At 38.7% G+C, this 13206-nt stretch overlaps 1 protein-coding gene across 2 annotated transcripts in view; it reads right to left on the reverse strand.

Moving 5' to 3' along the window:
- Positions 1-13206, reverse strand: part of LOC109113397 (bridging integrator 3) — a 49626-nt gene that overhangs the window by 3041 nt on the left and 33379 nt on the right. For both annotated transcript variants that reach the window (XM_042730191.1, XM_042730190.1), the window contains 2 exons: positions 8957-9098; positions 6533-6667 (listed from right to left, as the gene is read on the reverse strand). In XM_042730191.1, the coding sequence (XP_042586125.1) occupies positions 6533-6667; positions 8957-9098 (277 nt within the window). The remainder of the gene's footprint in view (positions 1-6532; positions 6668-8956; positions 9099-13206) is intronic.

A 13206-nucleotide genomic window follows, 5' to 3' on the forward strand; every position in this document is an offset into this window, starting at 1 on the left:
ATTGTTCACACAGAAGCCATCGGGTTCAGACACCCACGGATTGCAAAGACACTTTTTAAGGTTTTGGTAGGGGAGATGTATAAATGCGGCACCAAACACTGTGATGAAGCACATCTCTTTTGAATAGATTGTGTAAACTGCCTCTGGGATTGCTCGAAATGACTTCAGACTCTAATCAAAGACTCCACGCTGGCCGTCAGTGGCACTCTGTGATCTATGAGAGGCCAGTTCCTGCCCAGTGCTGAATGGAAGCGGATACTGGTCTGTCCTGTTTATGGTGGTCTCACCACATGAAGAGCGGAGAGGGGATCTGTTTGCCGTGCAGCACGTGGGGCTGGAAGGAAAACTAGTTCAGAGGAAAATCCGCCTTGGACCTGTCAGAGATCAATCAAAACAACCAATGAATGATGCCGCCACACACAAGCTAAAACGCAGGTATGGCACCGTATTTATGTCTCAGCTTCAGGCGGCACGCCCACGGACCATTCATGAGCCTTGTGATACATGTTGGACAGACAGGAGCTTTCTCGAAATACCAAGCTCCAATTTGATTGGTTGGTTTTAAAGCAGCTTTTTGTAGTCAAGGCACACGGTCTGTAGAAGCTACTTTCCAAAGATTCAAGTTGGCATAGTTCATGACATCACAGGTTTCAGTAGTTTAAGGCAGTTAGTAGCAAGAAAACGTGGCATCTTCAATAACTGCCCAATCCTGCTTTCATTCAGAGTTAAGTCCATTAAACAATCTGTACTTATTACTTTCAGATGGAAGGATATTCTGACCGCAAAGTCAACACACATTTCCAATCATTCCTTTGCTGCTGTCTGTTTAACTTTTTGCGGAGACAGCTGTGCCATGATTCGAACGAGATACCACACCAATCTATTATTGTGGTTTCACCGATTTTAGATTTATCGCTCTTTAAAAATCACACACAGAAAAAACTAAATCAACTGTGGTCGTCGTTGAACACATCATCCAGACAGACCCTTCCTGTTTAAGCGGGTGATTCTTGACCAGAAAAAGCTTCAAAGGGAATTAGTATTTATGCTTCCGTCACACACACATTAATATATTCTAATCACACAGCTAATTAACTAATTAAACATATACACACACAAATTGTAACAGTCTACACTGTAAGCCACAGATGTCCAAAACTGAGTCTGTCTACACATTTAGCATCATGTCACCTCAGAATACTCAATAACCATGGACCAATAAGCTGTAAACAAAAGGCTACCTTTTAAGCAACAATAAAGTTAAAGCAGAATTTGGTAAAAATATGTCAGCTTTGTAATGGAAGTCCATTTGGAACAATTATTGAATTTGTAAAACTGTCCATTCATCCATTCTCCACACCACTTGTCCTCTACAGACCGAGGCTGGGAAATACTCCCTGGATGGATGGCCAGTACATTGCATGGCTAAAGTACAGCTAAAGTCTAGGACAACAGCACATGTGTGAGTAATTTGGGTGCTCAAAAACAAAAGGTAGTGTGAATACACACAGCGAGTCCATCAGTGCTCATGGTCGATAGAGAATACTCTGTTGGAGATGTAGGAGAACACAGAGAATGAAGTATTGCCAGGCCTTAACAAACACAGACTTACACGCATTCATATTCACACCTACTGACAATTTAGTGGGTTCCAATTCAGCTGACTTGCATGTCTTTGGATTATGTGGGAAACTGAAGGAAGCTGGGACTTGAACCTGAGACATTCTTGCTGTGAGGTGGCAGTGCTACACACTGAGGCACTGCGCCCCTTGTAAAGTTGTTGATATTGTAAAATTACTTAGTATCCCAGTAATCAATGGAACTGCAGGATTAGGTCTCAAGCTGTTCTTTAGCATTGTTCAATTTGACGCGCCACCTTTGGAGCACAAAGTATTTCTCTTCATTCCAGCACTCTGTCTAGCTCGGGGTTTCCAACCCTGCTCCTGGAGAACTTCCTTCCTTCCTGCAGGCTTCATTTCCAACCCTGCTTCATCACACTTGCCTGTAATTTTCAAGTAATCTCGAACACCTTGATTAGCTAGTTCAAGAGTATTTGATTAGAGTTGGAAGTAAACTCTCCATGATGGTATCCATCCAGGAATAGGGATGGCAACTCCTGGTCCAGCAGTTCCTGAATCCCAGAAAGTGTTATATGTAAATGCCTAGCAGGGTGACAATGTAATGATCTGTGTCATTCACTCTGAGTAATCTCCATGTGGAGCCAGCTTTTGCTCAATGCACCCAGTATAGACTATGCATGCATTGTTGAACAGGTTTAGACCATTTCACAGCACTGAAACTACGCTTATTAGAGTAACATATCGCTTGCTCTCGTGTGATCATGGATGCAACTCTCCTATTAGTGTTACTGGACCTTAGTGCTGTCTTTGAAAATATTGACCACATCATTCTCTTGGACAGGCTCAAAAATTATGTTGGAATTACTGTGATTGCATTGGCATAGTTCAATTTGTACTTATCAATTTACCATTATCAATTTGTAGCAGTAAATGAAGAGGTATCATATCAATCAATTCAGTATGGAGTACCGCAAGGCTCAGTACTAGGACCACCATTCGTTTTCACCATTCTGAAGATGAGGTTTCCTACTCATATAAGTCGTCAAGACTCAAAGCAGTGGCTTCTGGCAAACAAGTCTACATGTGAAAATTTGGCTCATTCCGAGGCCATCCAGGATGTTTGTGCATGCATCTTTCTTTAGGCCAAATTTCTATTTGTCCTCATCTCCTGATATAAGGCTGTGTGTGTATGTGTGCGAATGACTCAGCAGGATGAGGGACTCTCAGCATGACTGAATGTTCGATGAGTCAAACTGTGTCCCACTCCAGGACTACTGGAAACACAAACACACACTGCCTAATGTGACGTCCATCAGATACAGAGGGAGGCAGCGTCTCTACACCGCACCTATAGTAAGCGGTCTCGGGAGTCCACCTACACCCTCTATCTGACACCCTCGTCACAGAGAGCTGCTGTTGGTTGACTGTGTCTTGGAGTATGTGGGTGTTGGAGGTATGGCACTCCGGGTTACTGAAAATGCTTGATGAATGAGACTCGGTCATCTGCTAGGCCTCTCTCTCACTCTCTCTCTCTGCTGCCCATCTGTTAGCTGAGAGCTCGAGGAAAGACTGCATTTCAGGCCTGATCTATGATCAGCTTAATGCATTCATGTGTTCATTTATTTATAACCTTTATTTTTTTCCACAGAGCACCCACATCTGGTTTTCAATAGAGCAAATGACAAAAGCGTAGCATCACAAAGTGTTGTTATACAAAAACAATCACAAAAGACTGTTGTCTCCATAAAGTTTGCAATGGTTTTAGCTCAAGGAAGTTTGATGTTGTTCCATCCATGACATTTACAAGCTGAATTCAACTGCTGCTTACTAGTCCTGTCCATACTAGTAGACCAGAAGACAAAATCAGTTACTAGATGACTCCAGTTATTCAAATGCATATCCTGTAATCAAATAAAAAGTTCCAGTTCTGGATGCTGATTGGATAATACAGTGCTCTAGTCTTTCTAAAATACATGAGTGATGATGTATAATCAGATGGTAATCTTTGTGAAAAATAACTGACTGGTTCATCAGCCACTTTTTTGGCATTACCGAAAGGTGAAAATATTATCATTTTTTATTTTTCTCGCAGTGATGCCATTAAAGAAATATTTTTGGTTCCTTAAATTTTCAGTGAACAGTTCTTAAAAGAACCATTTTTCTTAGTGTGAACAGCACTTCATAATCTAAAGAAACTCTTTCCACTATAAAGAATGTATGATTGAAGGGTTCCATTAATGTTAAAGGTTCTTGATGGAACCATGACAACATAGAACCTTTATTTTTAAGATTGTGAGGATGGAATGAGATGCGATGCAGGCCAGATTCAAACATGCATGCCCTACACAAGCAGTACAAGCTACCAAACACTGTGTGTATGACGGCATTGTTTGTCGTCATGAAGGCTGTTTCCTGTTTGCTTAATCCTTATCAGGTTAATCAGATAACACAAAATCAAACCTATTAACACTTGACGCATTCACATTAAGAATCATCTCCTAAATTAAGTAAACGCATAAAACGAGCAAAGAAAAATCTTAACACTTCATTTAAACTTTCTAGAAAGTAATGATTGCTACGTGGGTAAATCTCAAACCCAGTCAGAAACATTTCAGATGTAAAATATTCTCATTTTGGTTATTGTAATATAGCATCATTTTTTTTTTTTTTTTTGTATAAATGTAGTTATTATTCTTCATTCTAATAAAATTTTAAATAATAATAATTTTAATACAATTTACTATGTAATTCATTGGTTATACCAGACCTATAACAACATGCATGTTCAAGTAGACAGTTAGGAGAGGCTTCCTCTCAAGATGGCATTTTTTGGGATCATAGGGCACTGGATCAGGTCCTGACAGACTCAGACCTGACAGATCTCGACTGCCCGCTCTGCCCTGAGCCATGAAGATTATGGCTTTTAAATATGTGATTAACCCACCAAGAAAAGGCCTGCTTGGACTATTCCACTTTAACACCAGCTCACAGTTAAGTCAGTGTTGTAAAGCACATTGTGTAAAATAGGTTATATACACCGTACTTACAGGATACGTTTGACTCAAGAGGCAGATGACAGCAGGGGTGATCCATTAGTTTAAAAATTACTATTGTTTATGCTTCTTAATGCAAGGGGCTCTGTACAGACACACATGCAAAATAACATCATGGCATGGGAATAATATTAACATCCTAACACTGTGAAAATGTCAGAGAGGGGGTAAATGCGTATGTCCTGAAGATGAGACTGTGTGTGTTGACTTGGCTTTTCCACTTTATCTAAATTCATTAGATTCTATTGTTTAGCTCTCTCTCACACACACTTTCCTTAAAATAACAGTCTGAGCTGTGGACATAAGCAGGCAGGATTGTGGGGGTTAATCACATTAGAGAGAGGGGAAGTGTGTAGAGTGAGACAGTGTGTGAGTGCAGCATAAAGGAGTGTTTTTTTTGTGTGTGTGTGTATGTGTGTGTGTGTGTTACTCAGGGTTAATCACATTAGATCTGGGTGGAGGGAGCGTAAGCTTTAAAATTTACTACTGTGCATGTGTAAGGGTGTTTCTTCAGACTTGATTTTTATTGATTTCGATTTTTGGCTTTTGATTCTTATTAAAAACAACACATTTTATAAATTAAACTTTTTGTTAAATGAATACCATATAACATTTTAACATGACAACTTTAAAATGGTCTTTTATGCATATATTTTGTTAAACCCTTGTCTCAGACTTTTATCAAACCAGCCGTAAATATTTAATAACAGCTACAACACTGAATTTTGTATTATTTCCTTATTTTTATATAAGTAAAATATGTAAAATATTTTTGTTTGTGTAGATTTAAAACTACATCATCCAGGTGTTAAAGCTTTCAAAAAATAACATTTTTATTGAAATCATTGCACTATAAAATAATCAATAAGACGTTTCAGTGTCTATCCAAACACCTTCATCAGTTGTAAAAACAGGAAATTACTCTGGCAATTATACACAGAAGTCACATGATCAACAGACCTATAGAGGTAACGTGACTACTATTTTTGTCGAATATGTTTCTTTTTCCAATATACATAATTTGCACAGTACTTGATCAGCATCATAAGGGCCTTTTGCACCACGGGAATCTTTTCATAGTACCAGAACTAATTGTGGAACTACCCACTTTTTGGCGTTTTCGCACCGCCGTAACTGGGTACGATTTTATTACCAGACTGCCTTTTTCGAGAACCAGATTAGCTCCTACTCCGGAGCAGGGTCTAACCAGCACAACTGGTACTACCCGTGATGTAAGTAGACACTGATTGGCCAGACGCAAAAAATGCCATCTTGAGAGGAAGCCTCTCCTAACTGTCTACTTGAACATGCATTCTTTGTTGATGATTAAATAGCGCATATATAACCAGCAGTGAAATGTAAGGAGTCAAATGTGAAATGTGAGTTTTCGTTGTTGAACGCTACGCACAAATGACGTCGCTGTCGACCGGGTTACGTCACTTCCTAGTACACACTGTCGTTGCGAATGCAACTCTTTAAATGGTACTGGGAAATAGTTCACACAAAATCGTCCCAGTAGTTTAGTACTGTACATTTAGATCTGCAAGTGGTGCGAAAGGCCCTATATATTGTACAGTGAGAGGTTATAGTATTTCTCCTACTTCATTCTTGATTGTCTATTGTCATACTTGATCTTCTACTTTTATCATATAAAAAAATGTTTTAAAAGCTACCAGCCAGCTCACCAGTTAGTCATCATTTGGAAGTTTGCAAGTATTAATTTTATCATCTACTTTTGTATGAGGTGAGGACTGAGGTGACTGAGGAAGGAATCTTCTGTGTTGTGTTAAACAAAATAAAGTATGTTCCCAGAAAATCCATGATATGGCCCACATAATCGACATGCTGTATTTTAGTTCGAGTTATTTTGCGTCTGAGCTGGTTGCATTTGAGGCTCACCTGAGCTCGTATCAGAGCCTCAAAGCTGGGCTGAAAGTAGTCGATGCGGCTGTTGTAGAACTTGGGCATCTCGTCCAACAGCTGCTTGTTCTTGGCTTCAAAGTCTTCCCTGACAGGCTTCAGTTCTTCCCTGGCCTAAAAGCAAAACACACACACATGTAATCCAGCAATGAATAAAACCAAGACTACTGCCTACTCCAGAATGACTTGCCAATTATTAAAGCATGCTGTTATGGTGTGTCATTAAAATAATAACTAAAAAATTGTATGAGGGCAGGATATTTTGAAGGGTGTGGAGGTGGGGAAGAGCATTGTTGATGATGCAATCACCAATCAGCACAGCGGAAGGGAGGGGAAGCGATCTATAAGTGCTGACCTCTGCTAGGATATGACCTGCTTTCTACGGTATAGATGACACAGGCCATGTGTAAATGTGATTGCACACACACTATCAGTTCTCCTATCCTCTATGGCCCCGCTGAGTCCTTCAGTGTGTGTGTGTGGGCGATGGGGTGTATATGTATGTTAAAGTTTTCCAGGCATCCGTCTCTATCTGTTTGCGCACGCACGGTCCTTCACGTGTCAACATACACATGCATAATGACCCAGAAGTGTGCAACAAAAAGAACAAACAATTATTGTTTGCTCGCGTTTGCTGGATCGTGTTACCTTGCGCGAGTGAGTGAGTGTGTGTGTGTGTGTGTGCGAAACCCAATTATCCCATAGTGTGTGTTGAACGCAGCCTCTTGAAAAAGTGCAGTGGAGTTGAGAGGCTGTTTCTCTTGCGTGGGTGAGTTCGCTCGCATGTATACATGTGCTCTGAATACTTCTGCGCCCATCCAGCGCAGCTTCCTTCACTTGTTGCTGCGTGCTAAAAAAATCCCGCCAGAACTGTACGCGAGAGGACGGATGATAACAAACCCGATGACTCTTAAGGTCCAGCATACTCGAGTACAAGCATCCACTACAGGAAGATGTATGAAGACTGGAGAAAAACTGTGCTGTGTGAAGTGTTTCATAGTTCAGGTGAAATACAATTAAAAAATACAATATGATCTCTGGTTATTTATGTGCTTAAATAGGGGTATGGCAGGACATAACATTGTGTGTTTATATGTGCATATGCAAATTTTTTAATAAACAACTGTACGGCAATAATAGTGATCTACTACAGCAAAAATATGGTGTTAACTCAATGCATATTATGTATTAAAAATAGCTGTATTTTGTCAGCAGTCATATGCCATATGACCTTTCTGATACATGTTTGTTGTGGATATGGTTTTATAATCTATAGCTCCTCATACACAGGGTGAATTTTAAGACAGAAGCTCAGAGATTAATTAAAAAAAACTTGTCCCAATGAATATTTGTGCTGAAAAGTCACACTCGGAACAAACAAGCCTTAAGATGTGAGATTTATCCCTATATAAGGAGCCAGAATAAACCTTGTGAAAATAAGCAACTGTATGTGGTCTATTAAGACAGAATATAGTGTGATGAAGGCAATGATGGTAAAGTATTTGCAACTCTCATTATGGTGGCAGAAGGAATCTTTGAGTTAAAAACAAAATCATCTTTTATACAGAGTTTATTTAGTGTAGATTATGCATAAGCATTAGCTGGGCAAGTCTGAAACATAATAATCTGTCATTTGATTTAAGGGTTACCTTGTATTTTAATGTGTCCTTGTTACAGTGTAATTACACAAATAAATACTGAGTAATATTAATTAACAACATGTACATACCAAAGGGTTAGGGTTTGGTTTTTAATTTATTGTTTTTGCTATAGTAAATAGATTTAATGTGTAACAAGGTTGCATTAAATTAAAATGCTACCGATTTTATTTCTATCTTTCCCTATTCAAGTAAGCAATTTGTATGTATTTTTTATCTACACAGTATGTTTTATCTACACAGAAAACAGCTACCTGGGGCGTAACCGACATGACCGCTGAGTGAACTAACTTGGGGAGAGTCGTGGCCTAATGGTTAGAGAGTCGGACTCCCAATCGAAGGGTTGTGAGTTCGAGTCCCGGGCCGGCAGGAATTGTGGGTGGGGGGAGTGCATGTACAGTTCTCTCTCCACCTTCAATACCACGACTTAGGTGCCCTTGAGCAAGGCATCGAACCCCCAACTGCTCCCCGGGCGCCGCAGCATAAAATGGCTGCCCACTGCTCCGGGTGTGTGTTCACAGTGTGTGTGTGTGTTCACTGCTCTGTGTGTGTGCACTTCGGATGGGTTAAATGCAGAGCACTAATTCTGAGTATGGGTCACCATACTTGGCTGAATGTCACGTCACTTTGAATTAAAGGATTTCTGGTATTAGTAGGCGATCAGTCACTCGTCGAAAAATGAATGGCTGAAATTGTGACGCTGTCAGAAAGGAAGTCCTGCCTTGAATGGAAGAACTGGTTGTACCTGATGGAGTTTGACCATGATGGGCCCCGTCTTCTCTTTTTCTTCATATTTCTCCACTTTAGACTGGAGTCTCTTATAATCTTGAAGAGCCTGTTCCCTGCGTTTTACCGCCATGTTCAGACTGGGAAACACACTGCTGTACCTGCGCACACACAGCACAGACAGAGAAAATTATCCATGTGCACATAACAAAGACATACATTACAAGGCAAATCATTAAAGGGTCAGTTCACACAAAACTGAAAATTCTCTCATCATTTTATGACCCTTATGTTTTTCCAAATTTGTTGAGTTTCTTTCATCAGCTGAAAACTAAAGAAGATATTTTAAAGAATGTGTGTTACCAAACAGTTGCTGTTCCCCATTGACTTCCATAGTATTTTTTTGTTCCATACTATGGAAGTCAACGGGGACCAACAGGTGTTTGGTGTTACACACATTCTTCAAAACATCTTCTTTTACAATCTATAGACGAAAGAAACTCATACAGGTTTGGAACAACTTGAGGGTGAGAAAATGATGACAGGATTTTCAGTTTTGTGTGAACTATCCCTTTAATAAGCCAAAGACAACGTTAACAAAGTCACAAGCAGAAAAAAAAATAGTATAAATTGTTAATAAAACCATCTGTGAATTGTCACATTCAAAGATTTACACAGATATTTGCCATGTTTGCGTTATGTTTTCTATGACAAGAAACTATTATAACCACAGCTCAAATGAACAAAAACAGCTAAAGGCTGCCACGCACTAAAAGATTAAAGGTGCTGTATGTAGGATTGATGCCGAGTGGTTGAACAAGGTATTGCAGTCCAAATTAAAAATATTGGAGAGGGGTTTTTTTTTTTCACCTGGCTCCTCCTCCTCAGTCTTGATGCAAACCAGGTTGCCAGATTGATGACACAAACAGGAACGAGCGCACTTGATGATGAATGAAATAAAATACGCTGTGGTCCGCCAACTTGCAATCCAGGATGCCGAAATACAATTGGGTAAACTGGCAATGGGCGGGTTTCACAAACCAAATAAAAGACATTCCGTGCCGACATTCCAGCACGGAACGCACATTTTCAAATGAGAATAAGTGACTGTAGCACTGTTTTCTGATAAACGAGTATGTTACTTAAATATCTGTAAACATATTATGGTATTTTTATGCTTTAGTAGAGTCAAAATCTTACATACAGCACCTTTAAAATCTTCTCCGATTTTCAAAATGTGAGAGACCATAAACATAACAATAAAAAATTCATAGATTTAACAGCTTTGTTCCTATTAGTGCGTGGAGACCTGCAATGTGACCAAGATGGCACACCAAACACAAACAGATTCCATTCACAAACAAACCAGAGTCCCGACTGTGAACACGGGAAAACATCTCGCGGTCAAACGTGACTTTAGAATAAACAAATGGCGGATGAAGAGCAAGAAGAAGGAGGACTGTTTTTTACAGAAAATTTGTGGCAATAACAGAGATGCATGAAAATGTTACAGCTTGAGCTGGAGGCAGGGTTGCCAGGTCCGAGAAACAAAACCAGACCAAAAGATATTAAAAACTAGCCCAATCGCATTTTTTCCATGGTTTTCCTGTCTATCGGGTGTCTGCTTCAATGTTCCGGGGAGAAGACGTCTACATCCTCCATCATCCGCTGGAATACCGCTCTCTTGTGAACGCGACAGTTAGAGAAAGCTAGGGATTATGGTTTATGAATTTTTAAATATGGTTATTTTTCTTACACAAATGCATAATTTCACTTCAGAAGGCCTTTATTAAAACCCGTAGCGGTGTGAAACACTTTTTATGATGGACCATTCACTGCCATTAAAAACTTGGAAGAGCCAGGGCATTTTTTTTATTATAACTCAGATTGTATTCGTCTGAAAGAAGAAAGTCATATACACCTGGCTTGAGGGGGAGTAAATCGAGTGAACTATCCCTTTAACACGTCTCTCACCACAGGGAAATCTGATAAAACAATCTGTAGAACCATCACAATAATTGGGACTAGGATTGTCAGAAGGGGAGATTTCAGCTCAAAATCGGCTGGATTTTTTTGTAGTGTGTGCACTGCTTAAGACCGTCAACCTCTAGCGGAATTTCCCCAACAAGTAGCTCCGTGACTTACAATTACTCATTTCAGTTTACCAGTTTTAAAAACGCAAATTTTGTTTTTCTGAACAACAACAACTACAACACTTGCCTCTCTGCTGCCCCCACCAGCTCCGGAGGAGCCACTGAATTTTCACAACAGGTTGATAAATATAAAAAACCATGTAGTTTGTATGAGGTATGCTTGTCTGAGGTTTGAATTTATTGTTTGATCTAAACATGTTGACCATTAAGAGGGATCGACCAGTCATAATGCATTTTCTAGGAGTATTCATCTTATCTTCACATCATTTTAAAAATATCTATTCATTCCTTTAGGTGTTAAACTTCCTTTAAACGAAACACTACATGGAGCGGGAAATCAATAGAGTGTGTTGAACACAGAACAAACGCTGTGGTTTGTTATGACAAAAATCATTTAACAATGTGAAGAGGAGGTTCATGCAGCATTAGCCCATTTTAACAGGATCACTTAATTACAGCCACACAAATGGCACGGAGGCAATTCACTTGGATTCTTTTATTGTTTCTATTCCAAATGAAAATATAATCTCTGGGTGAGAAGCCTGGTCTCGGGAAACTAAAAATAGGAAAACTCTAAACTGTAACTTAGCAACAGAGACGGCCGCTTTGGTTTGAGGCCTGACTGCGTTTCGACTTTGCATCGCCTGGGAGCACTGAGGAACAGTACAAACACATGACCCACACCGTTTTGTTCTTTGCAACTACTGAAAAAAGCGACTTCGCAAAAGCTACAAGCCTTAAAGTAGGAGGACAGTTTTAGGGTCAAGGAGCTATAAATGCACGTTCTTATGTGGATTATTTGGGGGATTTCGGTGAAGAAACTCTGTAAGGTGCATCTGTAGGTCTTCTGCAGTCGCCTGTGTGTGACGCATCTTCAGTAGGAGAAGATGCGATGCGTGAAGTGGCCTGCGGTTAAACTGAAATGGCCAACGATGCTGAATTGCTGATTTTATTGAGGTTTTTAACTACTGAGTCTACTTAAATAAACCACTAATTAAATTATTTGTCACATTAGCCGGATGTTTCAAGAAAATAATTATGAAAACACTGTGTGGGGGAAGAAAAAAAAAAAAAAAAAACAACACAAAAAACCTAAGAATATTAAACAACAAAAAAAAAAAAATAAAGATTTTTCCAAGAGATCAGCATTTGCATTTAATGCACTGCACTTCTGAAAGAAACAATATTCAGGAAGTAATGTAGCGGTCTGAATTTATAGAGATTTTATTGGAAGACAAATGATTTATGCTTTTGGTAACATTTTCTTCATGAGCACTGATGATAAAAGCCATTCAATAATTGATAATACTGGACTTGCAGTTAAAAAGATTAATAAGTATTTGAATAAGGATGTCAACATTTCATTATGAGAAAAATCATGATTCAATTCAATTCAAGTTTATTTGTATAGTGCTTTTTAAGATACAAATCATTGCAAAGCAACTTTACAGAAAATTAAGTTTCTACAATATTTAGCTTATCAGTGATGACTGTCAGTTTATGTGCATACGGCAGAAATGAAAAATCATGACATTAATAGTGACTATTTTATTCTACTGACAGCCGTATGCTTTAACAGTAAAAATAACTACCAAAAAAGTGTTTATTATATAATTCCAGATAGTTTTGATCATCTTCAGCTGCTTTCTGAAGGTTTTATGAGAATATTCTCCATAAAGCTACTTAGTAGCAATATTTAAGCCTATTACTCAATCGTTATACAAATTAATTTTTAATTAAATAGTGCGCAGAAAAAGATTTTTCTAAAAAAACATTCTAAAAAAAATCAATTAATTTAATCAACCATAAATAAAACAAAAAAAAAAAAATCCTATTACTTCTTTTAAAAAAAAACAAAACAAAACAAAAAAACAACAACTTTGTCTTCATAAAAATTACAAATAACAAATGAATCTCACACAATGTAAATGAGTCTTTAAACATGAAAATATACAGCCACATTTACATTTTAGGAATTACAGTGTCTTTGGCATCAAAAAGTCTGAAAATGACTGACTTAGTGGATTAAGATCTGGAACCGTAACCAAAGTTTTGCAAGTTTAAACCCTGCAAGAGGAGATCCATAAACTTTTGGGTCAGGTAAGACAAATCTGTC

Source organism: Cyprinus carpio, chromosome B8 (genome assembly GCF_018340385.1).
Source record: "Cyprinus carpio isolate SPL01 chromosome B8, ASM1834038v1, whole genome shotgun sequence".
Classification (NCBI taxonomy): Eukaryota; Metazoa; Chordata; class Actinopteri; order Cypriniformes; family Cyprinidae; genus Cyprinus; species Cyprinus carpio.